Genomic DNA, 22,248 nt, shown 5'->3' with positions numbered 1-22,248 from the left:
ATCATACGTAGAGCGTTTGGTTTTGCTATTAAACTATTCTAAAGGATCTTAAACACCGAATTCCTTGTGAAATAAAGTCAAATCAAATTAATATTGCATGTTTTTCATAAATCTTTGCTTTTTGCTTGTTCTTCCGACCTCGGAGCATTTACGACATACCCTTGCCGTTTTGCGACACCATGTCGGTAGAGAGGGACGCCACGATACATTTGCACGGAAAACACAGTATATATTCCAGTAAAGGGTTATATTTAGGCAAGAAATATAGAGATTGATGCTGTTAGGTTTCGTGCAACAACTTCCCAAGCGATGTCACCTCTGAATACAGTATCATGATGCACTACATGGTTTCAGGTTAGTAAAAATAAACAGCAGAATAAACATGCACCAAACACTGAAACAGAATGATAACTTCACACCTTATATACTTATTCTTTGGTTGTAATTAATATCATTATAGCACCATCGACATTCATTTTCTTACTAACCGGGATTTACATCATTCACGTCAGTTTAAACTTTTTAATTTAAGCTTTAATTTAAAATTGCAGAAAATCTGCCAAATTTTCCTATACAGTTACATATATATAGATATCTCGCTCATAAATTCAAAAAGATGGGGAAAATAAACATCTAGCATGACATCAGTGACCTCTGAGTTTGATATTTGGTGCCAAATATTTTGTACCTGTGTTTTTCAGACTTGAAAATATACAAGTTGCATAAAATATTTACCTCTCGGGGTTGCTTTAAAGTCTTTTAATTCTTAGTGGGGTCAAAATTTTCCTTCATTTATGAATATGGAATTATAATATAGTCTGAAGTGACATTTCTAAGATAAACATTGTAATTACTTTTTGTTTACTAGAGTCAAACTATCAAATTACACTTCACTAGCCAAGTGACAAACTTAATGATAAACAATTCAGTATGATGTATGTCTGTGCAATACAAGATATGACTTAATAAAAAATGATGGGTTATGTACTTAGCCTAAGAAATGAAGTAATGTGGGGAAAAAAGACTTGATCAAAAAGTGTTCATGAATTTTTTTAAGACAACAAATTGACCAATTTTATTCTTATTTCAAAAGAACAGGACTCCTTTTCTTGAGTGAGCTTGAACACTGTGGTGACTTTACACATTCATTCATTAGTCTTTGTTGTTGGTTATGGATGCTTATATGCTGCATAATTCTTTTAGAATTTTGGAATTGTATGAAAATTTTAATAAATAATAATTAGCACTTTTTATTATTATATCAATTTCAGATAAAGGAAGGAAGATGTTTTAGAGAGAGATAATTCCCAAAACAATGTGAGATTACAGATTATGGAAGATTGCTGGGCATTATGACAAACAAAGGTCTGATTAAACATTAAATATCCTTTTGCCATTCAATCATTTGCAAACAATTTAACTTCAAGACCTATATGGCTTTGGATCTCTACTAAAATAAATTTTAGCAAATGAATAATTATACTGCTTTAAATGATGTAGCTGTTCTATGAAATTATTTACTTACTACCAGTAATAACTAATTGACATTGATTGTACATATTCAAAGAATATCTATAAAATTTACTTGTAAATTGAATATATTTGTGACTGATTTGTTATTTGTACAGGTATCAAGGAGGAATATGAACAATGTAGGTCAGCAGTCAAAATCTCTCACCTTATTCAACTCTTAGCAGCATGTTCCTATGGATCCAGATGCATTAAAAGATTTCTATTGTGTTGCAACCAATGGAATAGGTAGGAATGAATTAATTTTATTAAAATAAAAAAATGGGTTCACTATGCATTCAATTCTGGTGGGGGGGGGGGGGGGGGGGGTTAATATATTTTCTGGCCTTCAATAAGGACAAAATATTTATTTCCAAGCTCACCAAAGACAAATTATGACAGCAAGATTATTATTTTATTTTCACTGGAATAAATTAGACAAAAGAAAAAAAAATATTCACAGTGGAGAAGAATTTTTTTATTTTATTAACATCTTCTAGGTCAGATTATTTTCAAAATCTGCCCTCAAAATCAAAAGGTCCTCCTTTAACTTGCTAGCATGATAATAGAATTTTTAAAAATATAACTTTTTGAAGCCTCATTAGACTAGTAGTCATACTTCATAAATAACTGGAAAGGTGTCAAATTATTAAATTGTTACATAGTAATGTAGTAAATTTTAAATAGGTATTATATACAGTAGAACTTTGATATCTCAAACATTGATATCTTGAATACCATGGATATGTCGAAGTGATTTGGAAGTCCCAACTACTTATCCTTAAAGTATTTTACCCCTTATATCTTGAATGCTCGGATATCTCGAAGTTTTTTCTCAGTCCCATCTAGTTCGAGATAATGAGGTTTGACTGTATTTACAATTTTACTTGTATACTATATATATATATATATATATATATATATATATATATATATATATATATATATATATATATGTATATATACACCCATAAGATAAACCTATGCTGTATCCATGGGTATGTGCTTTATCAATAGCACGTCTTCCAGTTTCGACACAATCCCTAGGCCACGCTTCAAGATGTAAACTTATCGAAACTTCTAATTGTGAAAGTTCTGTGTTATCAAATGAATGCTGATGAGCAAAAATGTTCATTAAAAATGAGAAAAAAACTAATTACACTTCAATGAAATGTCAAAATTTATCAATGTACTGGCTACAGTGATAAAGGATGTTACCCCCCCCCCCCCACACCCACACACCCACACACCCCCACAATTGCTCTCATAGGAATTTGTTAGATCTAGCAGTTAAGTTGTAGTTGGAATATATTGGCAAGCCTCGCGAATATACACCATTCAACTCATTGGATAAAGCAAATATCAAATCACACAATGTAGATATCCTCTATATATCCATGTCCACTTATCATTTGAAGGTTAACACTAAAATGGATTTTATTTTCCAAGCTAAGAATCACACTGTTTTGCCTCTGTCACCAAAGACTGAAATGTTTACTTCAAAAGACCTTCACCTGCAGTTATTAATATTTCAACAAAAGTTCTTGGCCCAAAAAAGCTTACAGTTGAAAAGGAAAGGAAAGATAAAAACTATGTCATAGAAGCTAGCTTTACTAGAACTGTGTAGAAACTTTTGTCAAGGTTAAAGAAATCATTGTGTATAAACAGAACTAACAGTTATTGCTCGAACTTTTTAACAGGGATAATTTAAACTGGTGATTTTATCTTTATATGTTTTACATTTTGATACTATTTCCAATTAGATTATGCAAAAATATGTCATTTGTATCAGATAATGCTTATAAGTGTTAATGTGAGTTTAAACAGAGGAAATTCGGACTGCAATTTTTGGGGAATTAGATTCTGAAAATACACTACTTTTATATAGGATTTAGATCCTTTTGTCCTATATTCTAATACATTGTACATTCAATGGTTAAAAGTTCCTTGTATAGATATTTAATGGGAATTGATTGTTCATTTTTTCTGCAATCATTCAGAATAAAAAAGTAATGTTTAAAGGAAAATAGGAAATTGGGGTGATAATTATCTTAATTATTAAAGACCGATTCATAATTTTCTTTATATGCATGCTTTTTAGTTTTATTTCAAGATAGTAATATATTTAAAATCAAATAAAATAATTTTTTTGTTTGATTTTTTATACATCAACATAGATAAATGTGCTTTAGGAATCAGTTTTTAAAAAAAAGTTAGAGAAAATTCAGGTAACCATATCTTTTTTTCCAATTCATGTACATGCCAATTTTTTTCCTCTGTTACATAGCTATATATCACTTCTTTAAAATGAAGTTGAAAAATAAAATATTCAATTATACTAAGTGTGATTTTATAACCTTTTTTGTAGTCAAGGGCAAGGAAATATAGTCAAATTTAAAGAGGGCAGAGGAAATTCAGACTGTGATAGTGAGCTATATAAATATGATGCCTATGAAAAAAAAGCTTAGATCGCTAAAGTTGTCCACAGACCTTTTAAATATTTGCAAAAATCTACTTCTGCTTATATTTTGTTTCCATTTTATAGCCTTTTTTTACAGATAATCGTGTATCAGAAGTAATTTTTTAAAGTGATCAGAGAAAATTTGGATTACCATATCTTTTTTTCTGACTCATGTACATACCATTTTTTTCCCTTTATTACATAGTTCTATAACACTACTTTAAAATGGAATTTAGAAATTAAGTTTTTAATTATAGCCAATGTGATTTTATATCCTTTTTTGAAGTCAAGGTCAAGGGAAAATAGTCAAATTTTAAGAGTGCAGAGGAAATTCAGACTGTGATTGTGAGCTATTTGAATATGATAGCTATGAAAAAAAGCTTAGATCAATAAAAGGTGTCCACAGACCTTTTATATATTTGCAAATTACTACTTCTTCTTATATTTTGTTTCCATTTTATTGCCTTTGTTACAGATAATCATGCATCAGAAGTAATTTTTTAAAAGAGGTCAGAGAAAATTCAGATTACCATATCTTTTTTTCTGACTCATGCACATACCATTTTTTCCCCTTTATTACTTAGTTCTATAACACTACTTTAAAATGGAATTTAGAAATTAAATTTTTAATTATAGCCAATGTGATTTTATATCCTTTTTTATAATCAAGGTCAAGGAAAAATAGTCAAATTTTAAGAGTGCAGAGGAAATTCAGACTGTGATTGTGAGCTATTTAAATATGATAGCTATGAAAAAAAGCTTAGATCAATAAAAGGTGTCCACAGACCTTTTACATATTTGCAAATAACTACCTCCTCTTATATTTTGTTTCCATTTTATTGCCTTTATTACAGATAATCATGCATCAGAAGTAATTTTTTAAAAGAGGTCAGAGAAAATTCAGATTACCATATCTTTTTTTCTGACTCATGTACATACCAATTTTTTTCCTCTGTTACATAGCTCTATACCACTACTTTAAAATGGAATTTAGAAATTAAATTTTTAATTATAGCCAGTGTGATTTTATATCCTTTTTTGAAGTCAAGGTCAAGGAAAAATAGTCAATTTTTAAGAGGACAGAGGAAATTCAGACTGTGATTGTCTGCTCTCTGAATACGACACCTATAAAAAAAGCTTTACTACATTATGCTCATTCATAAGTCTTTAAGATAACTGCAAAAAATTAAATTCTAATCATAATTTATGAGATTTTTTTTATCTTTAATTAATTACAGTAGACTTTTCTTCATAGCTTTAATCTTTTTAAACAAGGGCAAGTTCAGAGGCTGTTGCCATGGAAACCAACTCATGTACATATATCAGAATTGTTGTTATTTGAACGAGGAACTTGTCCTCTATGCAGCGGTACCTATTTTTTAACTTTTCAATTACTTTTATTTCAGGTTCACATATCCTTAAGTGCATGTTGCGTCACAGTTCAGTAAGTTGTAAAGAGTTAAGATGTAATTAAAGCTAAAAGCCATATTATATTTTTTAGACAGCTTGGGATGGCCATCGTACATACAAGTAGTTCAGGTATAGGGGCGCCTAAAGGGAGATGTGCTATATCAATACATTTTTTCATCTGTTTTAAAACGGGGTTTAATGGTTTCGTCCGGGTTGTTTGGAAATAAGTCTAACTTGAGGTAAATTCGAACACCCCTCGTTCTTCCAAAAACAAAAATATTTTCGCAGTAAGCTGACAAGTTGCGTAGTATTTCAACCTCAGTCGATGACAAAAAGGGAAATTTGGTTGTGGATAGAAGGAAAAGAAATCGAGTTAATAAATAAATAAGGACGCACAAAATGTTAGCCCAGATGTCTGCGGTTAAGACTGCTGATTAGCAATTCATTCAACTTAAACTTAAATACTTAAACATTTGAAGACTTTCAAGTTGAGGTGAAATATCCCTCAGCTCTAAATTTTAATATTTTTCACGATTTTTTTTTGTTTTATAAAATTCCCAAATTCAATTTTCACCATTAACAATAGCATAAGGTTTAAATGGAAAGTAGTTGGAAGTATGACGCATTGCTTACTTTTTCAGAGATGAACATTATGTTTAATCATGATATGAAGAAAATTTGAGACAGTGAACAGAAAGGTCAATATTCTTTTTTTTTTTTTATCTCAGCATAAAAATAATACTTACTGTCATACGTGTGCCTATTTAATTTATATTAGATAACATGATGAAGCTTTGCTTTTTAAAAATAAGACCTAATGTTTTCTGTGCTTGTAAAAAATGCATCCATCTACAAGACTTGCATTTTTCCATCTACAGGAGTTAAATCTGTCTTAAAATATTCTTAAAAGAATTTTTTTCAATAATTGATTGTGAAAATTCTGCATCTTATATGAATAATTCCTTTAACAAGTAATATATAGAATTATCTCAATTTTAACAATCTAAAGGAACTGAGTTTAAATGTTTTAGGAAAATTATTTCATGAAGTATTAAAAATTCGGCAAAAGACAATATTTGTAAATTTGATTGAGCTGACTATATAATGGTTCTCATTATTAAACTCTGGTAAGACAATTCATTAGATTTTGCCAGCACACTAACCACTGAGCTATTGAGACCTGTAAATCCGTTTTCATATCCCCCCCCCCCTCTTTGTAGAAATTCGTCCTTGGATTCTAGGAGTTAAAGGAGGGAAGGCTATAATGTACGTTCCTAGGGAATAGTGGGTATTTGTACGTTTGGTGTCAAAAGTCACAGGTGGTGAAAAATCAAGTCTCAACAAAGACTCGAACCCAGGTTCTCGGGCGTACCGTACCAGCGATTTAACCACTGAGACCTGATATAAAGACTGACTTTCACGCATTTGTGAACCCGCGGTGACAGCATTACAGAATATTGATAGAAATAAATAGAGGATATTCAATGTTTTGTAGATGAATATGGAATTTATTTCATGAGTGGTACAGGATTTTTTTTACGAGTGAAATAAATTCCATATTCATCTACAAAACATTGAATTTTCTGTTTATTACATTTTCTTTGATTTCCCCTTTGCCTCTTGTCTTTTCTTAACACAGTGTCATAGGCTTGACGTCATAGTTGAGCGGTTGAGACGTCATAGCTTAGCAGTTGTGTGATTGAAAACAGTACATAGCATGGATTTTAGCAACATATTTGGGGAGAAATTTGCAGTTTTAGCTCTATCAAGATTCTTAGTCACTATCTCTATTTTATGACAGGCCAGAAATTATTTTTTACTTACTTTGATATCCTTTCACACTGTGAGAGAATATCACTTTGGTATCCTTTCACACTGTGAGAGAATATCACTTTTATTCAATAAATAAATCACAGTATTTCACTGTTGAAAACGTAATGAACAAGCATTCTGAGAGTATTGCATTAGCAATACTACATATAGTACCCTACCGGCAAGTGTAATCTGGTACCCGCTAAAAATTGAAAATGCCATAATTCCGTCAAAAATCAATGAAGCGAAATGAAATGAAAACTTGATTTATAACTCATCAAGGTAAAGTCACATACCAAAACTCAGCTCAATATCTGCAAGCCTTTAGAAAAAAAAAATTGCGTAAAACCCTGAAAAATCGAAAAGGTCGTATTTCCGATAAAAATCATTGAAGCGAAACGAAATGCAAACTTGATCTGTAACTCATCAAGATACACTCACATACCAAAAATCAGCTTATTATATCTACAACGTTTAGAAAAAAAGTGCGGAAAACCAAGTTGGACAGACTGACAGACAGATAGAGGGACATACAGACAGCTAAACAGACGGAAAGACAGACAGACAGACGAACGGACAGACTCAGAGGAAACCTATAGTCCCCTCCGGTTTCACCGGTAGGGGACTAATAAAGGAGGGCTGACAGCATGATAAAGTTTCAGCTGCAGAATAGATATATAATTTTTTCAGCAACAAAAATGGGACAGACGATCAATTTATGATCACAGATTGATAGATTGATTGATTGATTGATTGATTGTATCTTGTTTTATGCCCCATTCGAGAAGATTTCATTCATACAGAGATGTCACCATATACCGTTAAAGGGCTTCGAATTTAGATAGAAAATAAACGAGGAATGTCTTTAGATGAAAACAAAATTTAGAGTTTGCTTGTTGATGCACATTAGTCAGGCACAGCATGATTATCATTTAAGCCCTTTTCTTTTCTTAGAATACTCACAATGTCAAGGTTATATGTTTGCCACTAAGTTATAGGGAACCGTTATATGTAACATAAATTGTCATAAAGATCATTTAAGCCTTTCCCCCTCCGAAATGATCCGAAATCACAAAACCTTGACATTGTGAGGATGTTTTCTTAGATGAAAATATTATCAACAGCAGTGGCAAATCGTCGAAGTTAGCATCAATCATAGTTTCGTCAAGAAAATGTAAAGAATGTCTACTCGGTAGACCTCATTTTTATCATGCAAAATCTCTAGATTCAAAGGCTTCCGGGGGCTTCGCCATATCAATATATATAATTAAAAAAAAACCTAAAAACAGGAAATGCTTGTCAAACTTAATAAACAGAGAACATGAGGAATCTTATCTTTAAAAGTTGTAGACCGCGTTATGTGAAGAGACCAGATAGATTACCGGAGATTGATTAAATCTTGGTTTTTATTTTTACCTGTTGACCAGATAATTAATTCAAAAAGATTTACGGCCTTCCGTGTTGTTCAAACACTTTAAAGAGGAAAAATTTAGGCCGCACCAGAAAAAACCTCTGTTTATCTGACAGGAGATGTCTGTCTACTTAGATTAAGTGTTTGGAAGGTGAATTTGTTTAATGATTTTGTTTATGATAAAGATGATTTTATTAAACGACATGTTAGCATGTAATTGTTGCAAAGTTGACATAAATATACATACACTGTACATATTTAGTGTCTTTAATTTTATATTTAGACTTGGACCCCCCCCCCCTCCAAGTTGCACACATTCTTAACGTGTCTTACTTGTAGGTGATACAGGTCTTTATTCCTTTGAAATTATAACAACTGAAAAATTCTGAATTGCCAGAATTTGTTTATTTACCATATTTTTGTTACCAATATAATGCACATATAAATCCTTCATTTATTTAATAATTCTGAATTCTATCATTTTATCTTTTTTTTTAAATTCAGTATTCATTCAATCCAAAACATTTTTTTTTTGTATTCAAAGATAAAAGAACGGATCTAATCCCATGAATAAACGAAACAAAACCTTGCCTTGTCCTCTGTCGTCCAGGTCAAGGGTCACGTGACTCACTCGATCTCCGATGACCGCATGTAGTAGTGGTCAGTTTGTATGTAAGGCCTTTGTTAATTACCGATGGTGATTAATTATAACATGGAGATAATTAGAGAAAACTTTCCCTGGTCTACAAGAGAAACCTTTCTTACCAGATATATAAGGAGGGAGGGTTTCCTTTAGCAGGTACGGAAAAGGAGTATACAATTTACACAGGTAAGGTGATGAACAATAAGAAAGGGGGATAGACTGATCTTTAACTTAAGTCAAGACAGAAGTGACCAATACAAAGTGGATGCGTGGATTCCTATATATTTTTGAACTTATTTTAGTTTTGAATGAATTTCTAGACTACTAAGAAATGAAATTGTAAACTTTTCTATTATGCTCAAAATTTTACCTTTCTGTAATCATCCTTATTTTTCTCTGCAAAAATTTTTTACTTTAAATTCCACTGTTGTGGATTTTGAATGATAAAACAAATTAATGCAGTTAGACTTATTCATTTTACTTATTTAGGCATGTATAAGTTGCCATGTTTAAGATTTCTCATAAAGGTTTACATAATTTGTCCTTAAGAATAGTTCTTGACATCAAGAATGTCTGTAAATATTGAGAAAAATAATAAGCTGACGTCCCTTTTTCACTATTTTGTATGATGTATTTATTTTTCTTTTGAACAAAAAGCTGTATCTCAGGTATAATCCATACTGTTCATAACAATCTAAAAATTATTTCTACACTAAAATTGGAAAAGTAACAATACTGTTATAACTTTAACTAAACTAAAAATTTAGCTATTTGTGATTTCTTGCATTTTAACAATTATTTTTACATTTATAAATCAAAGCTGTAAGACTCAAATAATTAGATAATCCATCTGAAATACACACTGTTCTGACAATTTGAATATCGACTTTTTAGCGTAAAACTACTAATATTATATAACTTTGAATTTAATTAAGATATTATCAGAAATATTATTTTTTTTTTTATGTTTTAGGTCAGAACCCTGAAAGGCATATTCTATATGCCTTACTTAATTATAAAGTTATCTGCAAGAAAATAATCAAGAAATTTTACGACATTAACTATATCTTTCTTTTCATTCCTGATTATGAACAGAGGTTGTCTCTAGAAGCAAAAATTGGAAAACCAGTGGTGGTCCTTGTAGCAGTTAACTGAACTTTCTTTAATTTTTCTTAATCACAAATTGACCAAACGTCCCAGACAGCTTCAGGATATTCTTGCTATTTCTCTCTCAAATGTCAGTCAAAAAATCTTTTATAGTGAATAAGTAAGTAAATGAATATTTTTTTAACTGCACAAGCCAAATATTACAAATAAAATAACTTATTTACGATTGCAAGTGAAATATTGGCATCCTCACTCAAAGACATATGAGACACAAAAAATAAATAAATAATGATAATGATAATAAAATAAATAAATAAATTTCACAAATTAAAAAAAATTATATCTTTATCCACAATTTTAAAGTACTTCGGGACTTATTTAAAACGTCTGCATGTTTCTTTCTTAATTTTGAACATTAAAAATAACGTTTTGGCTACAACAACTTGTATATCAATGTTGTCCATTAAAAAGCATGATTCACATATGTATCAATTTTACTAAAAGTTTGCTTTTAAGATTTGGCTTGTCTAAATAAATTAAAGCACAAATCGCTGTAAAATCATAGTGTAATATTTTCTTCATTCTCCTTTCAATTTCAAGAAGCATAATGAAGATCCTGATTTCGATCGTCTGCGTAGCCCTGACGCTTTCCTGTGTAACCTGCACGTATCCGGGTTATGGAGGCGGAATGCGTTATGGCGGTATCCAGGGAGGCTATATTTCTGGACCCCGGGGTGCCATTGGAGGTTACCGCTATGGAATGGGCGGGGGCTACGGTTACCCAACTCCTTACGGTGGTGGAATGTATGGCGGGAGGATAGGTGGATATCCTTACGGAGGAGGAATTGGAGGCGGATATCCTGGATATGGCGGCGGAATGTACGGGGGCGGACTATACGGAGGCGGGATGTACGGGGGCGGAATGTACGGGGGCGGATATCCATATGGCGGAGGAATGTACGGGGGCGGAATGTATGGTGGCGGAATAGGTGGATACCCGTCTTACGGGGGTGGAATGTATGGGCGTGGCATGGGGTACAAGAAAAACTACTACTGAAAAAGGTAAGGGTGTCTAAAAACTTTGGAAGATTCAGGCACCGCTGTGTAGATATAGAGTCCGAAAATAGGAAACGAGCTGAATTTTAAAAAAAATCTTATTAGAATTTCTTTTGAACATGTGTACTAATACCGTTGAAAATAAAATTCTGTAATATATTTTATGATGTCCCTTTCCCTATATTTATCGGGGTTTTTTTTTTTTCTATCTATGGCGAGTTATCAGCCTTTCTTACGTATTTACAATGAAGGTACGTCATCTAAAAGGCAGCTAATCGTGTCACTGCCTTGTAAAGCCCCCCCCCCCCCTTTTTTTTTTCTCCACTTAAAACTGTTACTTTACAATCTATGAAGGTTCATACTTTCCACTGGCTAACTGCTAATAGAATTTTGCGCATAATTGACTGCCTTTAAGTCAATGGATGGTTTTCATCACACCAAATTCATACTGTTAAAAAAGGTATATGAATGCAAAACGATGTTTGAAATTAAGTCTTAAAAAATCATTTGTACAAGAAAGCTGCGCGATTGGTGTCACTTTTTATAGGGAATCTTTAGCAGTCCTTTGTCATATATTCAACGGATTCTATGCATTACTGAAATCTAATGAATAATAACAAATATATCCTTTTCAGATATCGACCGGACAGGATTACCTCCCCATAGACTGGATTACCCCCCTTGATCATCGTCTTTTACATGTTTGTCACATATTTATTTGTCTATTTGTATATTTAAATTAATAAAGCATTCTCAAAAGGATATTTATTCTCTGTTTTATAGAAATATCAATTATTATTATTTTTTGTTTTTTTGGAGAAATGAGTCTTATACTTAATTGAATTATGAATGCATAAAAAGTTTTATGCATCATGATCACATGCTAGTAAAATACGATACAATATAACCCCTAATGTTGAGATGCGATTTTATAAATTATTCAAAATCTTTGTAAAAGAATTTTTAAGATACTAATGAATACATGTATCTATCAAACCTTTCATTTTTAATCTTAATAGTAAACTTCAGTGTCACGTTTACAGGGATTAAGAAAATATTAGCGTCTACAATGTACAAGGGTCAGTGAATCATACATGATTAAGTCAGTCTAAAAGGAAAAATAACAATGATATCTGTGATTTGATACGAATACATATTTTTAATTTGCACGCCATGAAAATATTGTGTCCTTGTTATAACGTATAAATTTTCCTTGTACTTAAAAAAAAGAGATCTAGATGCATCTGTATTAAAATAAATGCAGTGTATATTAGTTGAACGGATTTTATATACTGGAACAAAAATCATCTTTCAATGACAACAGTTTAGTACATGTCCAATAAATTTTCCTTTCATTTATGTTTTGACGTCTGATTCGTTGATTATAAAACCCACATTTCTATTCTTAATTATATTCTTTTAGCATGAGATGACCATGTATTTGAAAATAGGAAGATGAGGTGGTGGAATGTACAAATGTGGTCGAAAGTAATATTGAGCGACGAATCACAGATTCGTGTTGGCGAAAATTCGTGTTAATGTTCGAATAAAAAAACCCGCAAGGGATGGAGACCTGACTTGATACCATCAGAAAATGGCTGCAAGTTCAGCATTATGGAGTTGGACCTTTTGTGTTTTAACGGCATTGAAATATTGTGTCGAGTTGAATTGAACATTACTTCAGAAAAAATATATTATCTAGGATAATAATCTTTGTCCAGTTATTGTACGAGCTTTTCCATCTTAAATATTGAAGTGTCTACTGAAGAGTAAGGAAAAAACGGAACTGGGAGATGTTTGAAAAAGTGGCATAAATTTCTCGAGATGTGTTGCAAAATTACTTCGACATTAAATTATCTCCGCGTGATCTAGAAAAAGTGTTGACAACATATAAGGACGATATGAAGAAGGGTCCTTACTGATTTGGAGAAGAACAGCTGATGGTTCTTTTTCCAGGTTTGTGTATATGTCTTCGAAACTTCGACATATTTTGCTACATATTGTCTTTTTTGTACTGAAAAAAAATTTGCTTAAGTGAAGGAATTTAACTGCTTTTTTATTGAATTTATGAAATCAACCACATAATAGTTATATAATAGTGTTATTATTTGGATGTACTATGCCGAAATAGTAGTCAGGGTTTGACACATGGTGCACGAGCCGGAGGCGAGTGCACTATGTGTCAAACCCTGACTACTATTTCGGCATAGTACATCCAAATAATAACACTATTATAATTATTATGCTGACTGTTGTTTGTATACGACAATTTAATTAAATTCTCAACCTCAAACCTGTTTGCAGACGTTAAATCTAAATGAAAATTTTCTTGAACATTCTTTGATCAAGCGTTATATCAAAAAGCGTTTTATTGACTCCGAAGAACCAGTTCATGTTACGTTGCAATTTTGGTTACTGAAAAATTCGATTATTTGTTAGAGAATTTTTCTTTAAGATCCTTATCAATAATATCAGTCTTATAGAAATTATATTCATTTATTTCTTGTTTTGTGACAAATGTATAAAAACTACGTTTATATACTTGAAAATACACTCCCTAAAGTAGCGGTGTTTGTGGCGTAATCGTTAACGCGTTGGACTGACGTTCTCGAGATCGTGAGTTCGATCCCCAGCGTGGGTGCTAAATACATTTTCTCTAGAAAAGACAGCCGTGCACTATTTCGGCATAGTATGCTTACGCTATATAAATCCTTAGAACACTATGCGAAAATAGTTGGGTATTGATTATATAGAGACAAACTGACAGGAAGCATAATAATGAAAAATAAGAACACACTGAAAATGAAAATTAAACCATGATTCTTCTATTTACGACAAGTCCGACAATATATTTACTGTTCACGAAATATTTTACTACAATTATTTCTAAAGAGATATTTTGTCAGTTTCTCATTTATAGCTAATGTAACTGTGTTATTTAAACATTTCTTAATAATTTATTTGTTGTAATATTTTTGACTTTGTATATATGTATGTATTTTAGTGAATAGAACTCTGCAATTACTGAATCTTTTATTTGATTTTTGATTCAAAACATCTAGGTCAATTGTATGAACAAATTCATAAGATCCTTGCATGGAAGGAAACTATCAATTACATTATTTCAATGAGTAATTATCATAGGTGAATAATCAAAGAGGAATAACTTCTTTTAAAGAATAGTCAATATTTCCTAAATGATCAATTGAGTCCTAAATGTAGCACCAGAACCTGTATTAGGATTTTTACAATATCTATTTTGGAGAAATATTTTTCTGTCATTCGAAAAAAACTTGCATTCCATAACATAATGAAATTCATCACCAATAGTTTTACAATCACAAATGGTACATATTCTTAAATTTCTATCAATATTATTCCATCTACCTGTTTCAATTGGCAAATGATGATTACGGACCGGGGCTTGACACCTCGTAGTAGGCGGTGCTAATTATCAACTTGCTTTTCTCTCATTGGTCCTCTGGTACAAATAACTTACACATTAGATATTAATTGGTTAGCGGTAAATACACTCACAGTTTTTATTCACTCGGGGCTCCTCCAATTAATACATGTATCTATAGTGTAACTATAACTTAGAATTTTAATAACACCCGTCATCAAGCAATGTTAACTGTTTCTATGCTGGAGGGCGTGGCTTCATTATTCAGCGGGTAAAAGTGATTTTTAACAAATGTTTCTCGACGAATCAGATTCAAATAATTTACATGAATGTATAATATATGTAGATAACGAACCGTATTCAAGCTAAAAAGTCAATTTAAACAATACAAATCAGGAAATATAATATTCACAATTTGTGTTCCCTTCGTAGTGGTATTGTTTTTCATTTCTATAGCCCTGGTTTCGTAAATGATATTTTACAAGTATTTGTTGGTATTTCACTCTGATAATTCTATTTACACTGTGCCTTATGTTTTCAGTTGTTACTTACGTAAAACCAGTTTATTATTTGTCTTTTATAAGTTAGGTCATGTGTTGACATTCCACATGTTTACTTTTACATAGTTCAGAAATCCCCTTACCTGGGTTGACAATCATAACTGGAGATAGTTTACTGCTTTAAGGAGGAACAGGGCCTTGAGCTATAAAAAATCTAGTCAGTCAATTTTTTCATTATTTGTATATTTTTAATTTATTATGTCCTACATATTTTAAAACAATTCTGTCATCAGATTTCTTGACTTATTTAAGAGATATCGCCATACAAATATCGCTCCGTACAGTGTCACTATAAAGTTTTGGTTCTTCGTGTTTACGGGTCCATTACTGAGTCTATAATGGAAACTTTTAAGCCACAAACAAAAAAAAATATGTATAAGGACATTATCTCTTCATGTATTCAAAATATAAAGATTTTAAAATTCTTAAAGCATTTTTTTCCTGTTACACAATGTATATGGATTAGATAAATTAAGCACTTTTCAAGACAACTTCAGCGACAAAAAATTCATTTGGGAAATAATTCTGTCAATAGAAATTTAAGAATTTACGACTGAACTGAAGTCCTTCTTCGTAGTAATCAACTATAGGAATATCGTAAGGTGAAGCTTACCTCATTATCACAGAGGACATAGTTGAACAAGACATTAGCGTGGTAAAAACGCTTCATGTTTACATTTTCTGAGAACGGGAAAAACAACTGTGACGTCACACGAAAATTTACACAAGCGAAATGAAATATTAATTCAGAGAATCTCTGCTACCAAACACGTAATAATAATTATTGTAATTCCTGCTTCAAAAAATACTTCACGATGCATTGATTGTGATCTATTTCGATGTTATTAAACTTTCCAGGTCTTTCCAGGTAATCAACGTGTACTTGATCTCACTGCACTGAGAGATCATATATGATGTCACTGACTTGGTAGACTGTACATACAGCGTAAAGAAACAGATGAGTGGATCAATCGATTTCACAGTTTTTAAATATTTACACGATCGTTTAAAACTCTTAATTATTTTATACTAAATGTTTAAGCATAACAAGTTTAACAAAAATTACACAAATACTGATGATTTTTAACAACGTTTAGCACCTACATTAACAATGACTATGACGTAGTCAATTCAGTCATGTGGCATGTGTCCTGTCTCCCTTTAAGCCAAGTTAGCTAGTAACTTCGGCGATTTTATATATTTTAGAGTTCTACTTCCGGTTACACCTTATCCCTGCATGCTAGTTATCAAAACTGGTTGAAATGGTCTCAGCAGCTAAAAGAAGTTTAAAGTGTTCAAAAGTTTACGTCCGATGCACAAAGAAATCGACAAACAAAAACAGATAGCAACAGGTCACCGAAAAGAATCAGGGGACTTAGAAATAGGATCGATTTAATAAAACGCTTCTGGAAGTTATGAGGAAAATTATCCATAGCATATAAAAGACGAAATTGAGCTTACCCACGTAGCAAAAAATATTTTCAAAACCTTTGGTTTTAAAAAGGACAACAACGTACAGAAGGCGGACAATTTTATACATGAAATATATGGAGATAACGAACAGTATTCAAGCTCAAAAGTCGATTAAACAACATAAAATAGAAGCAGAGCAAACACGGACCTCCAAAACATCAGAGGTGGGATCGGGTGCCATGGAGGAGTGAGCATCCCCTGCCGACCGGTCACACCCACCGTGTGCTCATGTATCAGAAAAGCTTCTTTGAGCCTTTAGTCACTCACTTCCATTCACTCAGAAGTTATTTTAGTCGAGCCCAAATATATGACAATGAAAAAGAAGGAATGCGCACAGTTTAAATCTGCGAAGCGAAATAAACTGAACCAGACAAAGCTAAGACTGATATAGGGACTGGAGAAACACAGTACAGAGAACACAAATATGGTAGACAAAGATAACTCTTTACGAATCGTGTTCAGTTTTAAAAATGCAAAATTAGTCCAAAAACAATTAGGGATGTCAATTTTGTCAATAATTCATATTCGAATATTCAATGAAAGTATTCGAATATATTCGAATATTCGATAAAATAAATAAAATCTGTTTTATTTTAAATATGCATCATCCTACTCTCGTAGGTATACTTATATAGGAAGTAAAATTGTATGAAGACTTTTTTAGGTGTAAAATAAGAAATTCCATTTGATATTTGTCAATGTTTGAAATAAATAATTGATTTAAATGTAGAAAAGTATAATTTTAACAAATGAAACGTGTATTTATAGTAGCCCCACCTGAGGAACCAGTCGTCTCACAAAAGGCAAGATAGCCGTAACGGTATACTGTTCAGATTTCAATATGTGTAATAAATTACAATTATCTGCCTGATAAGAGATATGATTATAATCTTTGATACAATGTAAACAAATATTTCCATAGACAATTTTCCTAGGTAGTTAACTGTTTTCCCGTTAATGAATATAAATTATGCACAACCCGAGATAATCAAGTAATTTACACATTTATTCTGAAATTAAGCCCTTTACAATATTAATACAGATTAATTCTATCGGACATTCATTCAATGATCAATTAATTTTATTTTGATAAGTTTACTCTTCGCGCCTTTTAGATATTCTTAGATTTCATTTGTTGTCCTCGATTCTAGATCCGATCGTATCTTTAACTAATAAAAGCTATGAAAGTACGTTTTGTATTATACATAAAGCATTATTGTACAATTCTTTACAACACCTTACTCAAAACAAAATACATGTAATTTAGAATATTTATAAGATAAGAAAGTAGTGAAAGAAATCAGGAGATCGAAATTGATCGCTAGTAAATTAAACAGGGATAATTCCAGCACTGTTCTAATCAAAATTTATTAATCACAGTACTTCTTTTTATGAAATCTGAAATACACCGAATATTCGAATCTTAAATTCATATTCGAATATCAACTCATCGAATGAATATTCGAATGTTCGAATATTCGTTGCCATCCCTAAAAATAATACAAATTCAAATTGTAACATTTCCGTAATCTATGACTTCTTAAATGCCTTACGATACATGTATCATCAATTATTGAAATAACTAGGCTCAAAAATTTCCAAGTTACAAAATACATATGCAGTACATAAGGTTGCCCTCAGCTGAAATATTCACTGGTAACCTGTTACATTTGTGGCCTGCTCAACAGTCGTATCAACTCATTGCTAGTTAAACCAGTCCTTCCATTTACCGCACTGGACTGTTGAAGCTGTATGCACAGACAATATCAATGAAAAAGGTGAAGATAACGAATAGTGATCGATCTCAGAAAAAATATATAAACAATACAAATCTGTGATTAGAGCATAAAACATTATTACCGAGCCTGCATACCTTCACTGTTTCTACTTATCAATAGGTGTACATATTTATTAACCAAGACACAGACAAACGTAACGGCCGATGACAAAATTTTCTGTTTAACGACTAGGTTCTGTATTTATTGAACCCGAAGTAAATACCATAATAAGACTCTAAAAAGAAGGCCTCATGCTCAAACTAACACCTGATCCTGGTAAGAGATCTCGACTCACTTTGGCCCTTATGATTTTTGGTGTCAAAAGGGGTAACATAGGCACCGTATCTGGACTGCAAGTTGCGAAGTAAAACCCTTTTATTTTATTCTCTAGGGTTCTGGAGAGAGCGCCTGCAGCTGACGCCCAAAATAAGATTGTTACACTTTGGCGAGCCCGACACATAATGGCACGATGGTGCCCCCGAATAATTTCCATTTTTAAAACTATATAGCCCTATTTTCAGTGCGGCAGGCGACAAGTAGTTCCCATATATGTTATGGTATAGGTGTATAGAGACAGCCTGTGGGTAATGCTAAATGTAAAGGTTATGTAAATCAAATATATGTTATTAATGATGCATCCAGAACAAACAGTCAAAACAGAAACAAAAATTAGGGCTCACTAAAACACACACTGTCCCAATGATTACTGTGAATTATATGTAATTTTTTGCGGAAATTGATTTTAGAGCAAATTAGCGAAAACCTGATTTAGCTCTCTGAATGTGCTGATAAAAATAAATACATACAAGACATTTAGCGCGATGAACTTAGCTTCTTTCTGCAAAAGGCTCTTAATAGAAAACACCTCCAAATGTACGTATACGTACAGTACCCGTATTTAGGAATCCAAAGATAAGTTGTTCATAGAAGCGTTCAACATATCAATCCATATCTCTTGATCGTAAATTGATGACTTTCAAGTTAATAAAAGTTATTTCCCTCTGCAGGGTCGATCTAGATTCCTTATTTCCTTGTTCCTTCATACTCCTGTCAACATGTCAGTATCCATCATCTCTTTTTTGACGTATATATTGTAAAATACACATGTACTAGAGCTCTGGCATACTTTATACTCAAAATCTGTGGAAATTATCTTATTTACATCACATGTAATTTTTGCAATATTATTTTAAGTTAACATACATGTATCTTCTTTGTTTGACAATCATTGTTTTGCAAGGAAAGGGTTCACTAAGTTGAAAGAATCAATAGAACGGAAGACTAATATGCCATAAATAGTGATACTGTAGTACTATATACATGCCAATATATACATGTACTTAGATTTGGAAATAATTTCCCTTAAATAACATTTTTGAACAAAGCGTATTTAAGCCGTAGAACTTGCAAACTTGTTAACCTGACATTAAATGACTTTGTCAATTCCTCTAGTATTAATAACTCATTTACAGGTGCAAAGTGTGACCGGTCAGCAGGAATGCTCACTTCTTCTTGGCACCTCATCCCATTTCTGTTTTTGGAGCTCTGTGTTTGCTCTGCTCCCTATTTGTATTGTTTTAATGGACTTTGAGCTTGAATACTGTTCGTTATCTCCATGCATATTTCATTACAAGTACAATTCCTGATTGCGACTATAATCAGCACCAGTCATTTCATTTAACATGATCATGAAAAAAATGAATACCAACATAGTATATTGCATCATATGATTAAAAAACAAAATCTTTATTTGTAATTTAGATATTTGAACTTACTCATGGGAGATTAGAAAATTAAAATTTTTGCTTATATTGAAGATCTTTCTTTTTTATTTATTTATTTATTTATTTATTTATTTATTGAAGGATTATCTTTTTAAAGAAAGATTTAGTTCAATAAAAATACCTTTAATTTCATTGACACTTCTTGTAGTGCCATGTATGTACTTCAGTGATAAATTTAGTGATATAAATGCTTTTTATAACAAGTAAAGAAGGGTTTTTGTTGAGGAAAAACCATTTTTGCTTATTTTTTTTTCATTTGTACTTAAATTGAATGTTGTTATTGTCCGTCTTAGCTCGTTTTGGTAAGTGTAATTTTTTTTCCTGAACCGGATCTTTTTTTCCAAATTAATCTAGAATAAAACAAATAGAGATGTACGAGCCGAGCTGATGACGAGATGAAGAATAATTAAAATGCTTACGTTTAAAAAAATGGATGTGTAAAGGAAAACAATTTTTTTTTATTTTTATTCATGGAAAACATTTTTAAATCTTTCAATAATTGGAAAAGAAAGTATCGAAATTAAAGATAATTATTTGATCTCTAAGACTACCTTGAAAAAGTTTAAAGTGTCAATAAGTAAATGTTTCAAACTGAATGATTTTGTTCAAATATACAAGTTACTTGTTTAACAATAAACGATAAATCAGGCTGCAGGATCATGAAACTGTCTTAAGTCAGACTTAACTTCATAAATTTGCACTTAAGATTGGTCCTAAGTGGATCACAAAAAATGACCAAGAGTTAAGATTGGAATTTTGTCTCAGATGTTGATTTAATACTTACACGTCAAGCAAGTCATCGCTGATCAAATAGGACGCATGCTTATTATTTTTGAATGTCGTCTTCAACCTTCCTGTGTATATTTTTTTTCTTCTCTGGAACTGCTAAACCAAGTTTAACGAGTTTTTGTATACACCATCAATGGGAAAAGGGACAAGAATAGTGAATTTTATTGTTCTGCCGCTATGTTGGTCATTCATATGTCAACTCGACATATTCCAGTGAACTAGAAATGAAAGACACCACAGAGTCTACATGTACCACATCTGTTTCATATTAGGATGTTTTACTGACTATAGACCGACTAACAACTAAATTGTATGACAAAACGAGATGACTTTAACTTTTCCATCGTTAACTTTCCTTATTTCATCAGTTTGTAGTAATATTCCGTTATCGCCTGCATATGGTGTTTACTCCCCCATACTCAAGATAATGTTCGGTGTACGAGGCAGACCATTGACAGATTAGTTGATGTTATAGGGATTTCAAAAACCGTGTTTAAAGTCGGCATTTTGTAAATTCAATGGCCTTTATAATGACCTTGTTAACAAAAATAACCTATCATTGTGATGTATTTTGGCTGACGTGTTACAAATTGTATGGCCTTTGTTTTCACTAAATTTGACTACGGAATGTTCCTTCTATCTGATCAATACATAGGGCTCACAGTGGGTAAAAAGGTCGACAGGGAATGCTTACTCCTCCTAGGCACCTGATTCCCTCTATGGAATTTCCGGGGAACCGTGTTTTATGTCCTGTTTATAGATTTCTATTGTTTTGTAGATTTTTTTTTGAGATCATCTCTGTTTGTTATCTTCACCTTTTCATCATATATTAAAGTTTATTATACAGTGTAGCCTTTTCTTTCTTACTTCCGAACTTCTAGGAGATATATAGATGATATATAGTCCTCACCAAACTGAAATGTTTTAAAAGTTAGTCCAGGCGAATTCCTCGAAGAGTAGAAATTGTCAAAGCCTGAGAAATTTATGATAACCCATGTCCTCTTATAAAAATTCAGAGTAGGTGAATTATTTATCAAAAAAACATGTTTTAA

The 22,248-nt window shown here is 31.9% G+C and overlaps 1 protein-coding gene and 1 long non-coding RNA gene across 2 annotated transcripts; both read left to right on the top strand.

Moving 5' to 3' along the window:
• The first annotated feature begins 210 nt into the window (after positions 1-210).
• LOC133179956 (uncharacterized) lies at positions 211-3,028 on the top strand. Its single transcript, XR_009720212.1, has 4 exons — positions 211-354; positions 1,272-1,365; positions 1,629-1,758; positions 2,959-3,028. It is a non-coding gene; the product is annotated as an uncharacterized LOC133179956 (long non-coding RNA).
• A 7,932-nt stretch (positions 3,029-10,960) lies between these two features.
• On the top strand, positions 10,961-11,410 carry LOC133179909 (ctenidin-1-like). Its single transcript, XM_061314586.1, has one exon. It carries the CDS (start codon positions 10,961-10,963, stop codon positions 11,408-11,410), a length of 450 nt encoding a protein of 149 aa, XP_061170570.1.
• The last annotated feature ends 10,838 nt before the right edge of the window (positions 11,411-22,248 follow it).

Source organism: Saccostrea echinata, unplaced genomic scaffold (genome assembly GCF_033153115.1).
Source record: "Saccostrea echinata isolate AGI-Se365-2 ecotype Australia unplaced genomic scaffold, CSIRO_AGI_Sech_v1 ptg000005l, whole genome shotgun sequence".
NCBI lineage: Eukaryota > Metazoa > Mollusca > Bivalvia > Ostreida > Ostreidae > Saccostrea > Saccostrea echinata.
This window is presented reverse-complemented; position numbering and strand designations above follow the sequence as displayed.

Coding starts and splice junctions, on each gene's coding strand:
- LOC133179909 (XM_061314586.1), top strand. CDS start 10,961: ATGAAGATCCTGATTTCGATCGTCTGCGTAGCCCTGACGCTTTCCTGT.